The sequence below is a fragment of the Palaemon carinicauda genome, chromosome 14 (assembly GCF_036898095.1).
Source record: "Palaemon carinicauda isolate YSFRI2023 chromosome 14, ASM3689809v2, whole genome shotgun sequence".
In the NCBI taxonomy this organism is placed as follows: Eukaryota; Metazoa; Arthropoda; class Malacostraca; order Decapoda; family Palaemonidae; genus Palaemon; species Palaemon carinicauda.
In genome coordinates, this window is record NC_090738.1 from 7,433,589 (window position 1) to 7,450,049 (window position 16,461).

Below are 16,461 nucleotides of genomic sequence, written 5' to 3' on the forward strand. Positions count from 1 at the left end.
CTTGATATTTGATTGTAGGTTGACATGAGTTCCTCACTTAAAATCCTTAAAAGCAAAATGTCTTGATGCTTTGAAGCTTTTAAAAGTTTTGTCCCACACATCATGGGGGAAGACCACAAAACTATTCTAAAGTTATACAAGGCCTTAATTTTTTCAAAAATTAGTTATGGGTGTGTGATATACTCCTCAACCACCACAAGTTGACTAAAGATTTAAGACTCTATACACCATACTGGTATCAGATTGGCAACAAGAGCATTTAGAACTTCACCTATTCCCAAGCCTCATTTTTGATGCAGGAGAATTAATGCTAGACATCTACCGAAAGTCTTCTTTTATTTGGTATTGGTTTAGGTTTCAAAGGCTTCGTAATTCTTTAGCCTGACAGACTGCAAGCCCTGTAAAGCACTCAACATACTTTGAGATGCACCCAAAATCCCCTCAACCTTATGGTTTTGGGGTGAAACAATTGATAGACTGTCTTGATACAGTTAGGACTAAGCTGCTTCCATTTATGGTATCATCAATGCCTCCATGGAAATTACCAGAGGTATCTTTTTGTAAATATTTTTCTGGGCTCGAACCTGTGCCGCCCAGTGAATAAGCTCCATTTAGCACTTATTCTTAGGTAATTTACTGCTAAATATACCAGAGAAAAAATGTAAAGGAGTGCTAGGTTAACTAGCTCGCTCACCTATTGGTGTCGGTATAAAATTGGGCGTATATTCCAGAGGTCCCGCACTATTTAGATTAATCCACGACAGAAAACCCCAATAGAGGAGAGCCGTTCAACCTCACTCGGTACTACTAACAATGCATCCGCTCAGAACCCAACTCCTTTTAGCACGACGAGTATAGTAACCCGCATTTTTGTTGTGCTCTCGATTTTGGTTTATTTTCCATTGAATTATGGCCTCTTCGTCGGTTTCCCAGGAGACACCGTCTAAGTTAAGTACCAAGCTGGGTTTTACTGTGTTTTGAGCAACCTAGATCGTTTAATATTCATATTATAGGAGTTTATTCTCTTCGTTCATACCGATCTTGCTTGATTTCACTACAGTTGGTACTCCTGTTTTTGAGAGCTTTTAAGTTTCACTTGCGGTGTTACTATGTGTATTATTTTTATTATCAAATATTATTTGTTATTGTGAATATTCATTATTTAGCGTTTAGAATCCTCGTGGTTCAATTTTTGGGCCGATATCATTTACGTATCGTTATGGCTGCCGACCTTCGTGCTAGGCGGCAATGTTATTTTTAGCCATCAGGTGTGTCTTTTGTGATTTAATTATTATGTTGCATGCCTTGCCCAAAAATTTTCTATGTGTTTATTCATATAATTTTTAACGCTATTATTATTATAATGAATATTTGTGCCATTACTCTGTTTGATCTGTCTGGTTGGGGATCGTCAGTTGGTAGCCCTGCTGCCTCGTATCATGTGATCCTCCCCCACGCTCCCCCTCTAGCTAGGTGGGCGGCTAGGCTTCTCCCCCCTCCACTAAGGGACCGTTGCCTTCCCTCCTTTTAGAGGGGGTAGTTCAGTGTTTATGGACTTTGTCCTCCGGGTGGCCCGGCGGGTTCGTCTCTGTCTAATCTGGTTGGCCACCGGTCAACAGAGTTGGATCCCGGTGCACCCTATTTTATATTCACTTTTCATTCTGGCTTATGTTATACGAAACCCTCCGGGTTCGATTGGCGGTTCTTAGCTACAGTTCCGCCCCCCCTATTATTTTATAACATTTCCTATGATGATTATATATGACAGATCACTACCCCGGAGTCCCTAAATGAATTGGTATTGGATATACTTTTATTTCCCGGCCCGGGGTCTACCCCGCCCCGGGAAATCAGACACCATGTGTCTTAATTCCTTGTTATTGCATCCTTTTTTATGCTCCCGGCTTGACCGGAATGGATTGCTATACTTTAGTTTCAAGTTAGACTTATGTTTAGGCCCGGGTCCTCCGGTCCCGCCCCTATGTAAGAATATTACAGTTAAGCTCTAACCTTGCGTTAGACCTATGTTAGGCCCGGGTCCTCCGGACCCGCCCCTACCTAAGAATATTACAGTTAAGCTCTATTCTTGTGTTAGACCTATGTTAGGCCCGGGTCCTCCGGACCCGCCCCTACTTAAAGAATAGTACAGTTAAGCTCTAATCTTGTGTTAGACCTATGTTAGGCCCGGGCCCTCCGGACCCGCCCCTACTTAAGAGAATTACAGTTTCTCATATACTATTCTTTTTATAGATGGTGCATTGTCTGACGCCGGCCTGTGCAGCTGTTCTGCACCAGCCTTGTGGCCACTCCGTCTGCCGATCTCACGCCCCTTGTGGGGTTCAACTGGAAGACGTTGTGGTATGGCACCCGGATAACTGTGTGATTTGCTTCGACCTCATCACTACCCTTGGATCTGACTCGGTGAGTCCCGTTGGCTATATTGCCTTCTTATTTATTTTACTATTAGTAAGATATCTATGGTCTTGAAGGACCATTGGGAGTCTCCCTTTTATAATTCCCACTATTATTTCAGGCATCCCCGGAGCAAAAGTCTGCGGCTCGGGCCACACTGAAGGTGTGGGTTGGTGGGTTTGCCCGGAATGTGAAGTCTAAGCGGCCGTACGTCCTATCTGAGGACTACTGCTCCATGGTTTACCCCAACGCTAAGTCTTCAGCCGCTGTGGCTAGGCATGTGGCAGCTCCCATCATTGCCCACATTGATGCCACTATAACGGGTCTCATCGACCCAGAGCAAGATCCATCGGACGCCCCCGGAGGCCTGGAGGACAATGTTGCCTCCATGAACCTGGACGTCGAACCAATGTTACTAGACGAGCCGGATACAGGTAGGGTGGTAAGTGAGGCAGGTGTGTCCGGCGCTGAGATTCCTATCCTCAGCCCCGCTCTTTCTTCTTCTTCTGATCGCTCTTCTTTTCTTGGATTTTCTGGGGACCGTGATTCGTCTCAACGATCATACCCGGTTCCCCCTAAGGATAAGTCTACTTCAAGAACCTTACCCAAAGCTCGCAAGCCTCACAAGACTTCTCATGGCTCTAAACATTGTACGAACCCGTCTTCAAAGACCTCTGGTTCCTCCTCTAAGCCTCACGACCCGGGAGTTCCTTCCGCCCCTCCTGCTGCTAGCCCGGGCCTTTCCGAATCAGCCATGCTTCGCATCGTGTCGGAGATGCAGGCAAAGTTGGTTTCGGAGATGCAGTCGAGGATGGACACGATGTTCTCTAACTTCGGTCAGAGAATTGGGGCTTTAGAGCAAGGAGCTCCGGAGAGAGTCCAAAGCTCTCTCATCCCGGATGCCTCTAAGCTCCCGCCGTTTGCCAAGAACAACCCCTGGCGTATGGCTCTTCATTCCCCGTTCTCAGACGGAATGTTGACTCTGGAGGGCCTTGGCACTCGTCCTCTAGAGGACTTTGAATTCTTTCCTCCTGGTCTGGCATTTCCATTTCATGGTTATGCCAGGCTTACCGAGGAAGCTTTAGTTCGATTAGACAAGGTCCCCAAAGAGACGGTCATCTTCCCGAAGGAGCAAGCCCAATCTGTTTGGGCCAGATTTTTGAATGACATCGGCTGCACTAACACCATGCTGACGCCTTATAAAAGCTCCTTTACGATGTTCTTAATGGACAAGAACACCTTGACTCCATGCGTCAATAAGGTGGCAGAGCTTGCCTTTCAATATGCTCTGGAGGAGAAGCCCTTGCCTCCCATCCGAGAGGTGGATCCAATCTCCCTCCTTCTTCCCTCAGGTATTGAGTGTTGGGACAACGTCCATACCACCTTTACCTCCGGCAAGCTTGCAGCAGACTGTGCCTCAGTTTTGTTTAGTGAGAAGCTTCCCCGTCTCCCGGAATCCCTCATTAAACAGGAATATGATTCCCGCCTACGTGTGGGCCGTACTCTAAACCTGGCCACATCCACGGAGTCGATAGCCTTGACTTACGATACAGAGAGTATTTTTAAGTCTCTCAACAAGGCTACGTTACAGTCTTTATATTATGACTTGTATGACTTCGCTACTGCTAAACGCAGATGTCGCAAGCATGTCCTAGCTGAGGCGACGATTAGGCATGAACCTAATAAACTCATCCGGTCCTCCTGTTGGGGTTCAAATCTCTTCCCCGAGGATCTCGTAGAGGAAGTCTTGGCGGAGGCCACTAGGGTTAATCAGAGCCTTAAAACCCGTTGGGGTTTGACCCCTAAACGCAAGTATGACCCCGCAAATTATCAAGCCCGGGGTAGGAAGAAGCTTAGACCATATACCTCCACCCAGTTCAGGCAACAGCAGAGTGCTTCATCCAACTTCCGGCTGCCTCTTCCTCCATCTTCTGTTGTCCCTGCACAACCTTCCACCTCTCAGGCTCCTTCGGATGACTATGTCACCGTTCTGCTACCTAAGAGCCAGCTTTCTGGTGCCTCCGCCACTTCCCCTGCCTTTAACCAGTCTTACAATGCTCATAGCTCTTCCCAGAGTTATGGTAGAGGTAGAGGCTACCACCGTGGCTCTAACCAGAACAAAGGCAGGGGAAGAGCCTTTCGCAGAGGAAAGAACTTCCGAGGCGGACGTGGAGGCAACTCCTCAAACCAATACTGAGGTGCAGCAGGTAGGGGGGAGGCTCTATGCCTTCCGCAACAAATGGAGGTTCAGTCCCTGGGCGTTCAGTATCATCTCCAAGGGACTGGGGTGGAGTTGGATTCAAGGACCTCCTCCTCCGAACAAATTTCGTCAACATTCCACTCCGGACCTGGTCGAATTTGTCCAGGATCTTTTACAAAAGAACGCCATACAAGAAACGAAACACCTGAAGTTTCAAGGTCGGCTGTTCAGTGTCCCGAAGAAGGATTCAGACAAGAGAAGAGTGATTCTAGATCTATCCCTTCTCAACTTGTCCATTCAATGCGACAAGTTTCGAATGCTTACCGTCTCGCAGGTGCGGACCTTACTTCCCTGTGGGGCCGTCACCACCTCTATCGATCTTACAGACGCCTACTATCACGTCCCGATAGCGAGACACTTCCGTCCGTACCTAGGCTTTCGCTTAGGGGACAAAAGTTACTCCTTCAAGGTGATGCCTTTCGGGCTCAACATAGCCCCAAGGATCTTCACAAAGCTAGCAGAAGTCGCTGTTCAGGAACTCAGGAATCAAGGGATTCAAGTAGTAGCCTATCTGGACGACTGGCTCATTTGGTCAGACACCTCCCAAAATTGCCTAAAAGCCACTCACAAAGTCATCCATTATCTTCAATCTCTAGGCTTCCAGATCAACTTCAAGAAGTCCCGTCTTCTTCCAAAATCGAAGTTCCAATGGCTCGGCCTGCAATGGGATCTTATATCTCATACTCTGTGTCTTCCCAGACCCAAGAGGTTAGAGATTGCAAGGAACACCAAACGCTTTCTCAAAGACAAAGTAAGTTCCAGACGACTCCAAGAGAGGATTCTGGGGTCCCTTCAGTTTGCCTCAGTGACGGATCTTCTTCTGAAGGCAAAATTGAAAGATATCAATCGTGTCTGGCGTTCGAGGGCGAACCGGAAGCTCCGGGACAGGAAAGTCCGCCTTCCTCCCATTCTACGGGAAAGACTTCTTCCTTGGACAAGAGCAAACAGTCTGTCAAAGTCAGTTCCCCTTCGATTTCCGCCTCCGGAATTAATCATTCACACAGACGCATCCTTATCAGGTTGGGGCGGCTATTCTCAGCTCAAGAAAGTTCAAGGTCTTTGGACTCCCTTGTTCCGCCATTTTCACATCAATGTGCTAGAGGCCATGGCAGTTCTTCTAACCCTGAAACGTCTCGCTCTTCCCAAGAAACAACACCTTCGTCTGGTCCTCGACAGCGAAGTGGTGGTCCGCTGCCTCAACAGAGGCGGGTCAAAGTCAGGGCCTCTGAACCATGTTCTAGTAGCCATATTCTCCCTAGCAGCCTCGAACCGTTGGCATCTTTCAGCTGTCCACCTGGCGGGAGTCCGGAATGTAGTGGCAGACGCCCTGTCCCGGACCTCCCCTCTAGAATCAGAATGGTCACTCGATCTAAAGTCATTTCGGTGGATTCTCTCTCAGGTTCCCGGTCTCCAAGTGGACCTCTTCGCCACGGAATCCAACCACAAATTGAGAGTATATGTGGCTCCCAATCTAGACCCTCAGGCTTACGCCACAGACGCCATGTCACAGAATTGGGACACCTGGGAAAAGATTTATCTCTTTCCCCCGGTGAATCTTTTGCTGAAAGTTCTAGACAAACTGAGATCCTTCAAGGGACAAGTAGCCTTGGTCGCACCCAACTGGCCCAAGAGCAACTGGTATCCTCTCCTGCGGGAGTTGAGACTATACCCTCACCCGATACCCAATCCGGTTCTGTCTCAGATAGTACAAACACGCGTTGTGTACGCTTTCTCAAACATTCAGAGCGCCCTAACTTTATGGACTTTATGAAGTTTGCGGCTATGCATGGTGCCAATATTGATCCTCAAAACACCTTGTTCCTAGAATCGGATAAACGGGATTCCACCATCCGCCAGTATGACTCTGCAGTTAAAAAGTTGGCAAAATTTTTAACAGACTCAGACGTGAACTGTATGAACTTGAACCTTACAGTCACTTTCTTTAGATCTTTATTAGAATCAGGTCTGGCAGCCAATACTATCACCACTATTAAATCGGCTCTGAAAAAGATCTTCCTAGTGGGTTTTAACATAGACTTAACCGACTCTTTGTTAGCTTCAATTCCGAAAGCTTGTGCCAGACTGAAACCGGTTACTCGTCCTACCCCGGTGACCTGGTTCCTTAATGACGTACTCAAATTGGCTTCTGATACCATTAACAGTTCTTGTGATTACATTCCCCTTCTCAGGAAAACACTTTTCCTGGTGAGCTTGGCTTCCGGGGCAAGAATTTCTGAATTGGCAGCCTTGTCGAGAGACCCGGGTCATATTGACTTCCTGCCTTCGGGAGAGGTCCTCCTTTCTCCTAACAAATTCTTTTTGGCTAAGAACGAAGACCCTCAAAACAGATGGTCCTCCTGGAAAATTGTTCCCCTCACGCCAGATCCGTCTCTGTGCCCTGTTACTACTCTTAGGTCTTATTTATCCCGGACCTCCTCTAACTCTTCGGGGCCTCTATTCGTTAGAGAACAAGGCGGTACCATTACTATTAAAGGGATCAGGCAACAAATTTTGTATTTTATTAAACAAGCTAACCCTGACTCTTTTCCTCTTGCACATGATATCAGGGCGGTTGCTACCTCGGTGAACTTCTTTCACCACATGAATTTTACAGACCTTTCCAGGTATACAGGGTGGAAATCACCGTCAGTGTTCAAGAAACACTACCTTAAACATTTGGAAGCCCTAAAATTTTCTACAGTAGCCGCAGGGAGCGTAGTTACTCCCAGGTAACTCACAGGTTGATGCCTTGTCTCTTTATCTCTCCCTCTTACCTGCCTCATTTATACCCTATTGTATTCGTTGGTCTCGCACCTGAATACTGTTATTATATTTGTAAATTTTATACTCCTGAGTATCTGTATATATTATCACTCACGGCATTATTATACCTACCTTATTGGATTTATGTTCATATTTAAGATACCCTTATATTGTTTTTTGGTACTCATCTCTGATTAAAAGCATCCTGTATTTCCCTTACGCTTATGTTTTTTCCTTTATTTTGCAAGTTTGGTGACATTTTCTCTTGTATAGATTCACTGGGCGGCACAGGTTCGAGCCCAGAAAAGGGATTTTGACGTAGGAAAAATCTATTTCTGGGCGAAGGACCTGTGCCGCCCAGTGAACCCTCCCAGCTCCTCTCCCTTGGAGTCCCCAAACTTTGGGTGCTAAGGAGTTGGGTTCTGAGCGGATGCATTGTTAGTAGTACCGAGTGAGGTTGAACGGCTCTCCTCTATTGGGGTTTCTGTCGTGGATGAATCTAAATAGTGCGGGACCTCTGGAATATACGCCCAATTTTATACCGACACCAATAGGTGAGCGAGCTAGTTAACCTAGCACTCCTTTACATTTTTTCTCTGGTATATTTAGCAGTAAATTACCTAAGAATAAGTGCTAAATGGAGCTTATTCACTGGGCGGCACAGGTCCTTCGCCCAGAAATAGATTTTTCCTACGTCAAAATCCCTTTTTTAGTGATGCAAGGAGTGTCCTTCAAGCTTTAGAAGTTTTTAATTCGAGTAACCCTTTAGTTTTAAAGATTTTAGAATGGCTTTTTATTATTGGACTGAGAGGTATAAGGTAGGTGTGTCTGGAAACGAGAAGGCAGATTTATTGACAAAGAATGCTGCAGCTGAATTGCGACCAAGAAGGTATCCTATTCTTTGTGATAATTGTTTACCCAACAGTAACAATTTAACTTCTAATAACTGGCAACAGCATTGGGATAGTTTAAATTAAAATAAAATGCGAGAAATAACAAATATTTTATACCCGTGGAAGTATATCATGATGCCCTGAAAGTGGGAGACTATTCTCTGTTGTCTCCGCATTGCTCACACTCGGTTGAAACATGAAAATTTGCTGGCTGGCCAATACTAGCCATATTGCAACGACTGTTTGGTACCATTGACAGTGAAGCATTTGTTGACCAAATGCTCCACATATAGTAGTGAAAGGAAAAGATATTTGTTTGAGAGGCTCGAGATGAGGATGGCAGGGTCATCCTTGCCAAGAATCTTGGACATGATGTATCCTACCGTGCCAGTGGTATTTTTAGTTTTATTTCAGAAGTAGGTTTTATGAAAGATATTTAACTTTTACTGTAAAATGACATCTTTGCTTATAAGGTTTTAATTGAATATTTTTTTTATTTCTTATTGACAATAAACGATATCGGCGTCAATGACTTTCGATGTCAGGATGCCAGACAACCTCAAAGCAATCAATCAATCAGACTTTATTTGATATTCACTGGATGGTCTTACAATTATTTCTTTTTATTCATAGGGATTCTTGATGTTGATGCTTTACCGACACCTTCAGTTATTGACAGTAAGTTTCAATCGTGGCCCTGGAAGATCAAGAATAAGTATTATACTGCAGATATTCAGCTTGTCGGTGTGGAATGTTTGGAGAGTCCTCAAGAAAGTGTACTTTCCTCTTGTGAAGCTTTGATAGTATACTGTGATTCATTACAGGTAAGTTTTGTGTTGAGGTTTGAAGTTACATGGTGTTAGGGAGTACTGTATTTTTATTGTATATTTGTTTATTAATTTAAGATCTTATTATTGGCCTTATTTGTTAATTATTGAAATACCTAATGCAAACCCTTTAGCTCTTTACAGTGAATATGACAAATTTTGAAGTAATTTGTATTTTCCCTAGCAATACAAACCTGGAGCTCTTTAAGAGTGCATTATTATTTCGGCGAAGCTGAAAACCAGCCAAAGCTAAAAGTTTAACATGGTTTAATTACCCACCGCTAGTTAGCAGGAGTAGCGAGGGTTATGTTTACCCCCTGCTCCCACCAACATCATGGCATCATGCAGAGTGGTTCCCAGACCTTCTGCTGCTTCTACGGAGCTGCCTAGAAAACTTCCTCCACGACACAATCTACTCAGACAACCACATGTTAACATTTTCTACTAGGTAGTAGCTTCGTTATGCAACAAGTCGCGAAGAGGATGTCTGGATTGCTGTGAAAGTCATCAGCTTCACTCTATCAAGCAAAATGGAATGTCTTCTGTGGTTGGTGGCAGAGAAGGAGTCTCAATCAACTCAATACCACTATTCCAGCAATAGCAGAATTTCTCGTGTATTGAGGAAAGAAATGCATCTTTTGCCTTCAGCGGTTAAAGATTATCGCTCAACCTTGAGTCTCGCCTTTAAACTGAAATGAATGGGGATTTCCTCATCGCTAGAACTTCCCTCCCCATACGAAGTTATGAACTTACCTGTCCTTAGTCAAAAGTGAGACGTTCCCCATGGAACGTGGTTCGAGCTCTTCTGTCCCTAAAAGGATCCCTATATGAACCATTACGACAAGCAATAGATTGCTGCCTAACTTGGAAGACAGTGTTCCTGCTCGCCTTGGCCGCAGCCAAACGAGTTAGCGAACTTCATGATCTTTCGTATAACGTCGCGCATTCAAGGGGATGGGGAAAAGTAAGCTTCAGCTTTGTCCCTGAGTTTGTTGCCAAGACTCAAAATCCAGGGGTTTTGGATCCTAGATTTGACTCCTTCCGGATAATAAGTCTCCGCTCTCTAACTGGCAACCCAAATCATGTTTCTATGCTCAGTAAGATGTTTGAGGTGCTACCTCAAGAGAACAGCAGCTGCTTAGCCCAGAGTGCCCTCATTTTTCGTCAGCAGGGGCAGAAACTAGATGAGGATCACGAAGAACACAATATCCGCATGAATTTGAAGGGTCATTGACCTTGCCCTGAATCCCGATCCTCCTCTAGCACGTAGTCCCAGAATCCACGATGTCAGAGGCGTAGCTACGTCTCTGGCCTTCAAAAAGAACTACTCTGTGAAGCAGGAACCTTGATACGTTTTCTATTGGTATTGTGGTGGCTGCTCCTCAGCTGGTTTAGTACCTCAAGCTCCTTATTGGACAAATAGCTGAAGGTTGAGGGCATTGGTTACCCAGGTTTTAGTCTAAGTGAATGAAAATGAATGTCAGGCTCTTTTCCTTTCTTCATCCTCCCCTCTCTTGGGGAAATCAGCATCCTGGGTCGTCTTCACAAGCTGACCTCAAACCTCTGCAGGTAAACCATTGCTCCCTTGTGTAACCTAGTATTATCCCAATACTGTTGCATCTCCATACCCTGGCGAGGTGGTATTATGAATGTCTCGATCTCCTCGGTTATTTCCTGCAAAACTTGGAATAACTTTTACCTTGACAGTCACATTGCTAGTATCTCATCACAGACCATGCTTAGAAGTTTAAGTTAGGTGTTAGTGTCTCCTTATTTGTGCACTAACTTACACAATAGGGAGTACCCCGGGTAAGGCCAAAAAGCCAGATTGGCAGGGACGACCACCTTCCTAATGGGTGAGTCACCCCTATACATAGCGTTGGTTTGTGTTCCAGTTACGGAACAAATGAAAAATTTGGAAGTAATTTGTATTTTTCCTAACAATATAAATCTTAGGTATTTATACATACTTGCCTGCCAACCCTGTCCCCCGTCGAAGTCCTACCGCCAAGCAAAGTGAAGCACAATCACAGGTGTGTGGGTGAGAGGGGTAGCTTGCTACCCCCCCCCCCCCCCCGCTAACTAGCGTGATGGGTAATTCTTATGGCTCGTCCTGTCAGCTTCGCCGAAAAGATAATACCCTATAAATAGCTAAGGTTTGTATCATTAGGAAAAATACAAATTACTTCCAAATTTATCATACTACCTAGATATCAGAAGTTTGAGCAGAGGGAAGTGCCTTGGTATATGTATGTATGTAGATCATCATTTGACAATTGCTGAGAGCCATGATCAGGGTATATTAACTGGTTCAAGAAAGCTTATAACAAATGGTCTCTAACTAGTTTAGGTGTTTGGGACTAGAGGGAAAATAACTTTCAAATACTCTATTAGGCCTAAATTTCCTTCCCCCCTTTGGTCAGTAAATGACTAAGTTTACATACAACAGTATTTTATACTTTTGAATTTACAGGCAACAGCTATAGAAAACTTGAACAGTCTTTTGGAATCCATGGGGAGTTTGGAACCTGAAGTGAAAATGTTGGTCTGTGATGGTTGTTCCTCAGATGACGATAGTCTCGGACTTTCAAGACTGAAAGGTAAGCGATTGTGATAAAAATTATTTTCCTTATTCTATGAAGTTGTCTTGAAAGCCCTCTAGTAAAAGAAATTGGTATAACTTTTAGATGTTGGAATTATACTTGGTCACATGCCTTTAAAATATTTTTCTCTAATGCCTTTATGCCTAATGTGGCTGTGTTGAGTCGCTTATTGTGATGAACAGACTTGTACTGTAGAGTACTGTACAAGTCTACATCACATTGGCAGTTGTGTATCAAATCGTTTTTCCTTTCATCTTGTTCTTTATTATTATTTAATTTCAATTGTTTTGCATTTTGTCAATAAGTATTATTTTCTTTAGTCCATTTTTTGGGCTCAAGCCATGTTGTCCTGATGGAAAGTTCCTATAAGGTAGCTTTCTAAGGGATATTTGGCTACAGTGATATTCCCAGAGAATTAACCATTAGGTCTCCAGAATTCAAACTCCTGGCGCGAATATCCTTAAAATTTCTTTCAAGGATATCGCATAATCAGGGGACGTATGCTTGATACGACACATAGCGATCTTCACCCCGAATAGCGTTTTCGCTTCGAGGGGGAAAGTGGCAAATTTAGAAGGGGAGCCGTTATTAAGGTACCCTTTCCTCTCGTACTACTGAAGGGTATCTAGATGGGGCTGTAGTCAACCCCACGCGCTATTCATTTAGTTGTAGCGGTCTCGCACGGTGATTTTCCCTGTTGCTATCTCATTACGATTGGATTTATTGGATTTATCATGCAATCTCCAGCCTCTTCTGCCTCTGGAAAATTGAGTATTTAATCTTTACAGTGTATAAATTTTAGCTCCGGCCTCACAATGAAATTAGATTAATTTTAAGAGTCGGAGCTTCGCCGATCACCGGAGGCGCCGTGGGCGCTGTCGTTCATAACGCATGTGTTATTTAGTTAGTCTGAATGACTTTCCCGGTTTTAATAGCATGAATATTTACGAAGCTATTCAGTTATATAATTCTAGGAAGTTATATATTTTGTCGATTGTATTCTTTAGAGTTTCGGCGATTTACGTAACCAAACCTGGCCCGCGCTAGGCTTCCTAGCCTACGCGCTTTAGTTTACCTTCATTCATGATATAATTCGAGATTCCTAGTTGTAATAGCATTTAAATATGAAGCTTTTTAGGCAATTTATACTTGTAAGATATTGATTGCATATATATATATATTTCCTCTTACTCACGTTCGTATACGAGAGAGTTTCGGCGATTAAGGTAACCAATTCTCGCCTGGCACTAGGCTACTAGCCTAGGTGCTTTAGTATACTTTTATACATGTTCCCGGTTTACCCTCGTGTATCGTTTTATCAATTCAGGCGGAGATAGATATCTCCTAGAATTATTATATAAATCAATACTCGTCTCCAGTGGAGATTCATGGGTATTCCCTTCTCCCTCTGAGTGTAGCCTAGCTACAACCCTATCTTGGTCATGCCACTGAGTAGACACTCAGGCTTGACTGGCCTAGTGTTTACTGTCCTTCTCCCTGGCCGACAGATAGCCAACTTTGGGTTTCGGTCAGAACCTCAGAGAAATCAGTCTTATGCCGGCGGCTAACTAACAGGGTGAGTAGACACTACCCTGTCGGCCTCAGGCCGCACTTGAAGTGGTTATCTGATGCAGTTACCTTCTCCCCTGCGGTCTAGAAGACTAGTCCTGTGCTCGCAGACCCTAGGCTGAAGAATAGACATTCTTCTGCCACCTAGGATGGTGCCGGCACTGAAACGATGTTTCTCCCAGGTTAAGAGCGGCCGGCAAACCTTCCGCCTCCCTCTTAATCCTATTGGCAGACCCTAGATTGAAGAATAGACATTCTTCTGCCGCCTAGGACGGCGCTGATATTGAAACAGAGTTTCTTCGGGGTGTGGTAGGACCGGCAACCCGGCCGCCTCCTTCCACACCTCATACAGGACCCTTTTCCCTACCCCCTCTGTCCTTTAGCGTTGGCCTAGCCATCGTATCTCTTTGGCCGTCGTTCTACAATCTCGTCGCTTGCTTCCGGGTTGTGGGGCTGGCTGGGGCTTCGCAGCAGCAGTGGTTTAGTCGCTCAGCCTTCCCTTATGGACGCAAGGCTCCGGGAAAGCTGTGCCGGCTGGGCCGGCTGCCGGTGGGAAACCCATATACTGTCGAGTGTTCTTCAGTCCTTTCTTGGACTGCCATCCACATACCAGAGGCCGGCAGTGACCGGCAATGGTTTGTGTTTGGATGGAAGCCTGAATAATACATTCTCCCCTTCCATTTGAACCCTCATTCTGGAGGAAGGCAGTAAGATTGAGTACTTACACCCTTATTTACTGTTAACATACATTAATAAGGTAACCTTCACTCCATACTTTCTATCGATTAGCTAGTGCCGCCAAGTATGAACCCAGCCGGCATATGCCGGCCGGGTCGGCGCCGCTGACCACTACCCCAACCGGCTAGACGCCGGCTGGATCGCTGTTGCCGGATGCTAGCCTGGCGGGCATATGCCGGCCAGGTCGGTGCCGCCGGGCACTACCCCAGCCAGCGAGACGCCGGCTGGAGCATGCCGTCAGGTGCTAGAACTACAGTGTATGATTATACAGTAGCCAGTATATTTGCAGTATAGATCATACTGCAGATAAAAAACTACAGTATAGTATATATTATACAATAGTTATTTTCCAACATACTCTGTGTATCCTTGCGCAGTCTTTAGTTGAGACCAGTTATATATTGAAAGAAAGATTTCTTTCAATAAACTGATAGATGATCAGTTACCATTGACCCACATTATTAAATCTTTGGGAAAAGTCAGTGTTAAGTTACACTTTTCTATTCTTAAAGGTTAGAACCCTCCCTTTGGGTTTCCTGAATAGGAAAACTCTAGGTTTTGATTTTCAGGGAGGTCACAGCAATTGACTGGACAGGAAACACAAGTATGTGTCTTTCCTAGTTCTTTTCTAGCTTGTCTATCCCAAGCTATAATGCAATAATATTAATAATAATATTTTATAGTTTACCGAGTGAGATAAACTACCGCATACTCATTTAATTTTCCTCTCTTTACAGGAGGACCATCCCAAGTGCCCAGTCGTCTTTTGCAACGTGAGGAGCAAGGACTTCTGTGGCCATGTTGAGTGCAGAGCTCGTGCCCTCTGCACAGCTACTAAGGGATCTCTTCGGTACTGGGACCCCAAGGACTGCAAGACTTGCAAGGCCTTAGTGACTGAGGCGTTTGATGACCCCAAGACAGCGAAGTCAAGGGACGCAGCTCGAGAAACGCTGCGCAAATGGGTTTGTGGGTTCCAGAAAAACACCACGGGACCCTACCTTCCCAGCGAAAGGATGCACGCTTTGCTTTTCCTGAAAGCGGGTGTAGAAGCCGTCATACCCCAATCACAACCTGAGATCCCTTGCGTCTAGATTGCCGTAGACACGGACGTCTCCAACGCTATGCAGGACATCCATCTACAGTAGATGAGAGGAGGTCGGAGGTGTCTAAGTTTACCGAAAAGGACCTCCTAACGGGAGGTACCGAGGAGGAGTCCACTTTGGCTCCTGAAGATGAAGAAGAGGATGGCGTCGAATCAGAGTCCCTTCCGTCAGTTCCGGCTCAAGAACCGATACCCTCTACATCTTCTGCCCCTCCAGTAGATGACATGAGACAGGCAATGGCCAGTATCATGGCAATGTTGGAGAGCCTTCGCAAGCAAGGTGAAGAAAGAGAGGCGAAAATAGAAAGGCAGATGGGCCAACTTTCCGCTTCTCAAGGGTCTCGCAAGAGACTTGAGGTATTTCGCCCTACCATTGAATTATAATAAAAATATATTAGAGTTTGCTTACCCTTCTATAAACTGCATATATTTTATCATGAACAAAAAGTGTAACTATATCCTTGTTCTGACAGATAATCTAACATTATGTAATGTTGTTTCAACACTTAATACATACAGAGAGACCTGTACGTAGGAATACTATGTTTGTTCTGATACTATATGCAAACCTTGAGACTTCCTTTCCTAAGTCTAGTATGACTCTTCCCTGCAGGGGGCAGGAAGCATTAACATTGTTTATGCTTAGCAGTAATGACGTATAATGGTAACGCCATATGTTTCAATGGTCTGGATAACCAAGAGGAAAAATTGTCCCAAGGTTAAGGCACTTTTGAAAATCCACAGATACAGTACTTTCTAGTAATTCTCTGGTAAGCTTCCATCAGGACGACATGGCTTGAGCCCAAAAAGTGGATTTTGAGCGAAGCGAAAAATCTATTTTGGGGTGAGATAGCCATGTTGTCCTGATGGACCCGCCCTCCTTTTTCTATGAAAAAGTCCTTGGCAAGATCCCTCCCGAAACTACTATCTGTAGCACCATGCTCAACGCTACAAGGCTTAGCGCGTGGGGTTGACTACAGCGCCATCTAGATACCCTTCAGTTGTACGAGAGGAAAGGGTACCTTTATAACGGCTCCCCTTCTAAATTTGCCACTTTCCCCCTCGAAGCGAAAATGCATTTCGGGGTGAAGATCGCTGTATCGTATCAAGCATACGTCCCCTGATTATGCGATATTCTTGAAAGAAATTTTAAGGATATTCGTGCCAGGAGTTTGAATTTTGGGGGCCTAATGGTTAATTCTCTGGGAATATCACTGTAGCCAAATATCCCTTAGAAAGCTACCTTAAAGGAATCTTCCATCAGGACGACATGGCTATCTTACACAAAAATAGA

At 44.8% G+C, this 16,461-nt stretch overlaps 1 protein-coding gene across 1 annotated transcript in view; it reads left to right on the plus strand.

Moving 5' to 3' along the window:
• LOC137653412 (alpha- and gamma-adaptin-binding protein p34) overlaps nucleotides 1-16,461 on the plus strand; it is a 142,689-nt gene that overhangs the window by 39,713 nt on the left and 86,515 nt on the right. Inside the window, exons 2-3 of the mRNA XM_068386775.1 lie at nucleotides 8,962-9,152; nucleotides 11,629-11,755. Coding sequence (XP_068242876.1) covers nucleotides 8,962-9,152; nucleotides 11,629-11,755 — 318 coding nt within the window. The remainder of the gene's footprint in view (nucleotides 1-8,961; nucleotides 9,153-11,628; nucleotides 11,756-16,461) is intronic.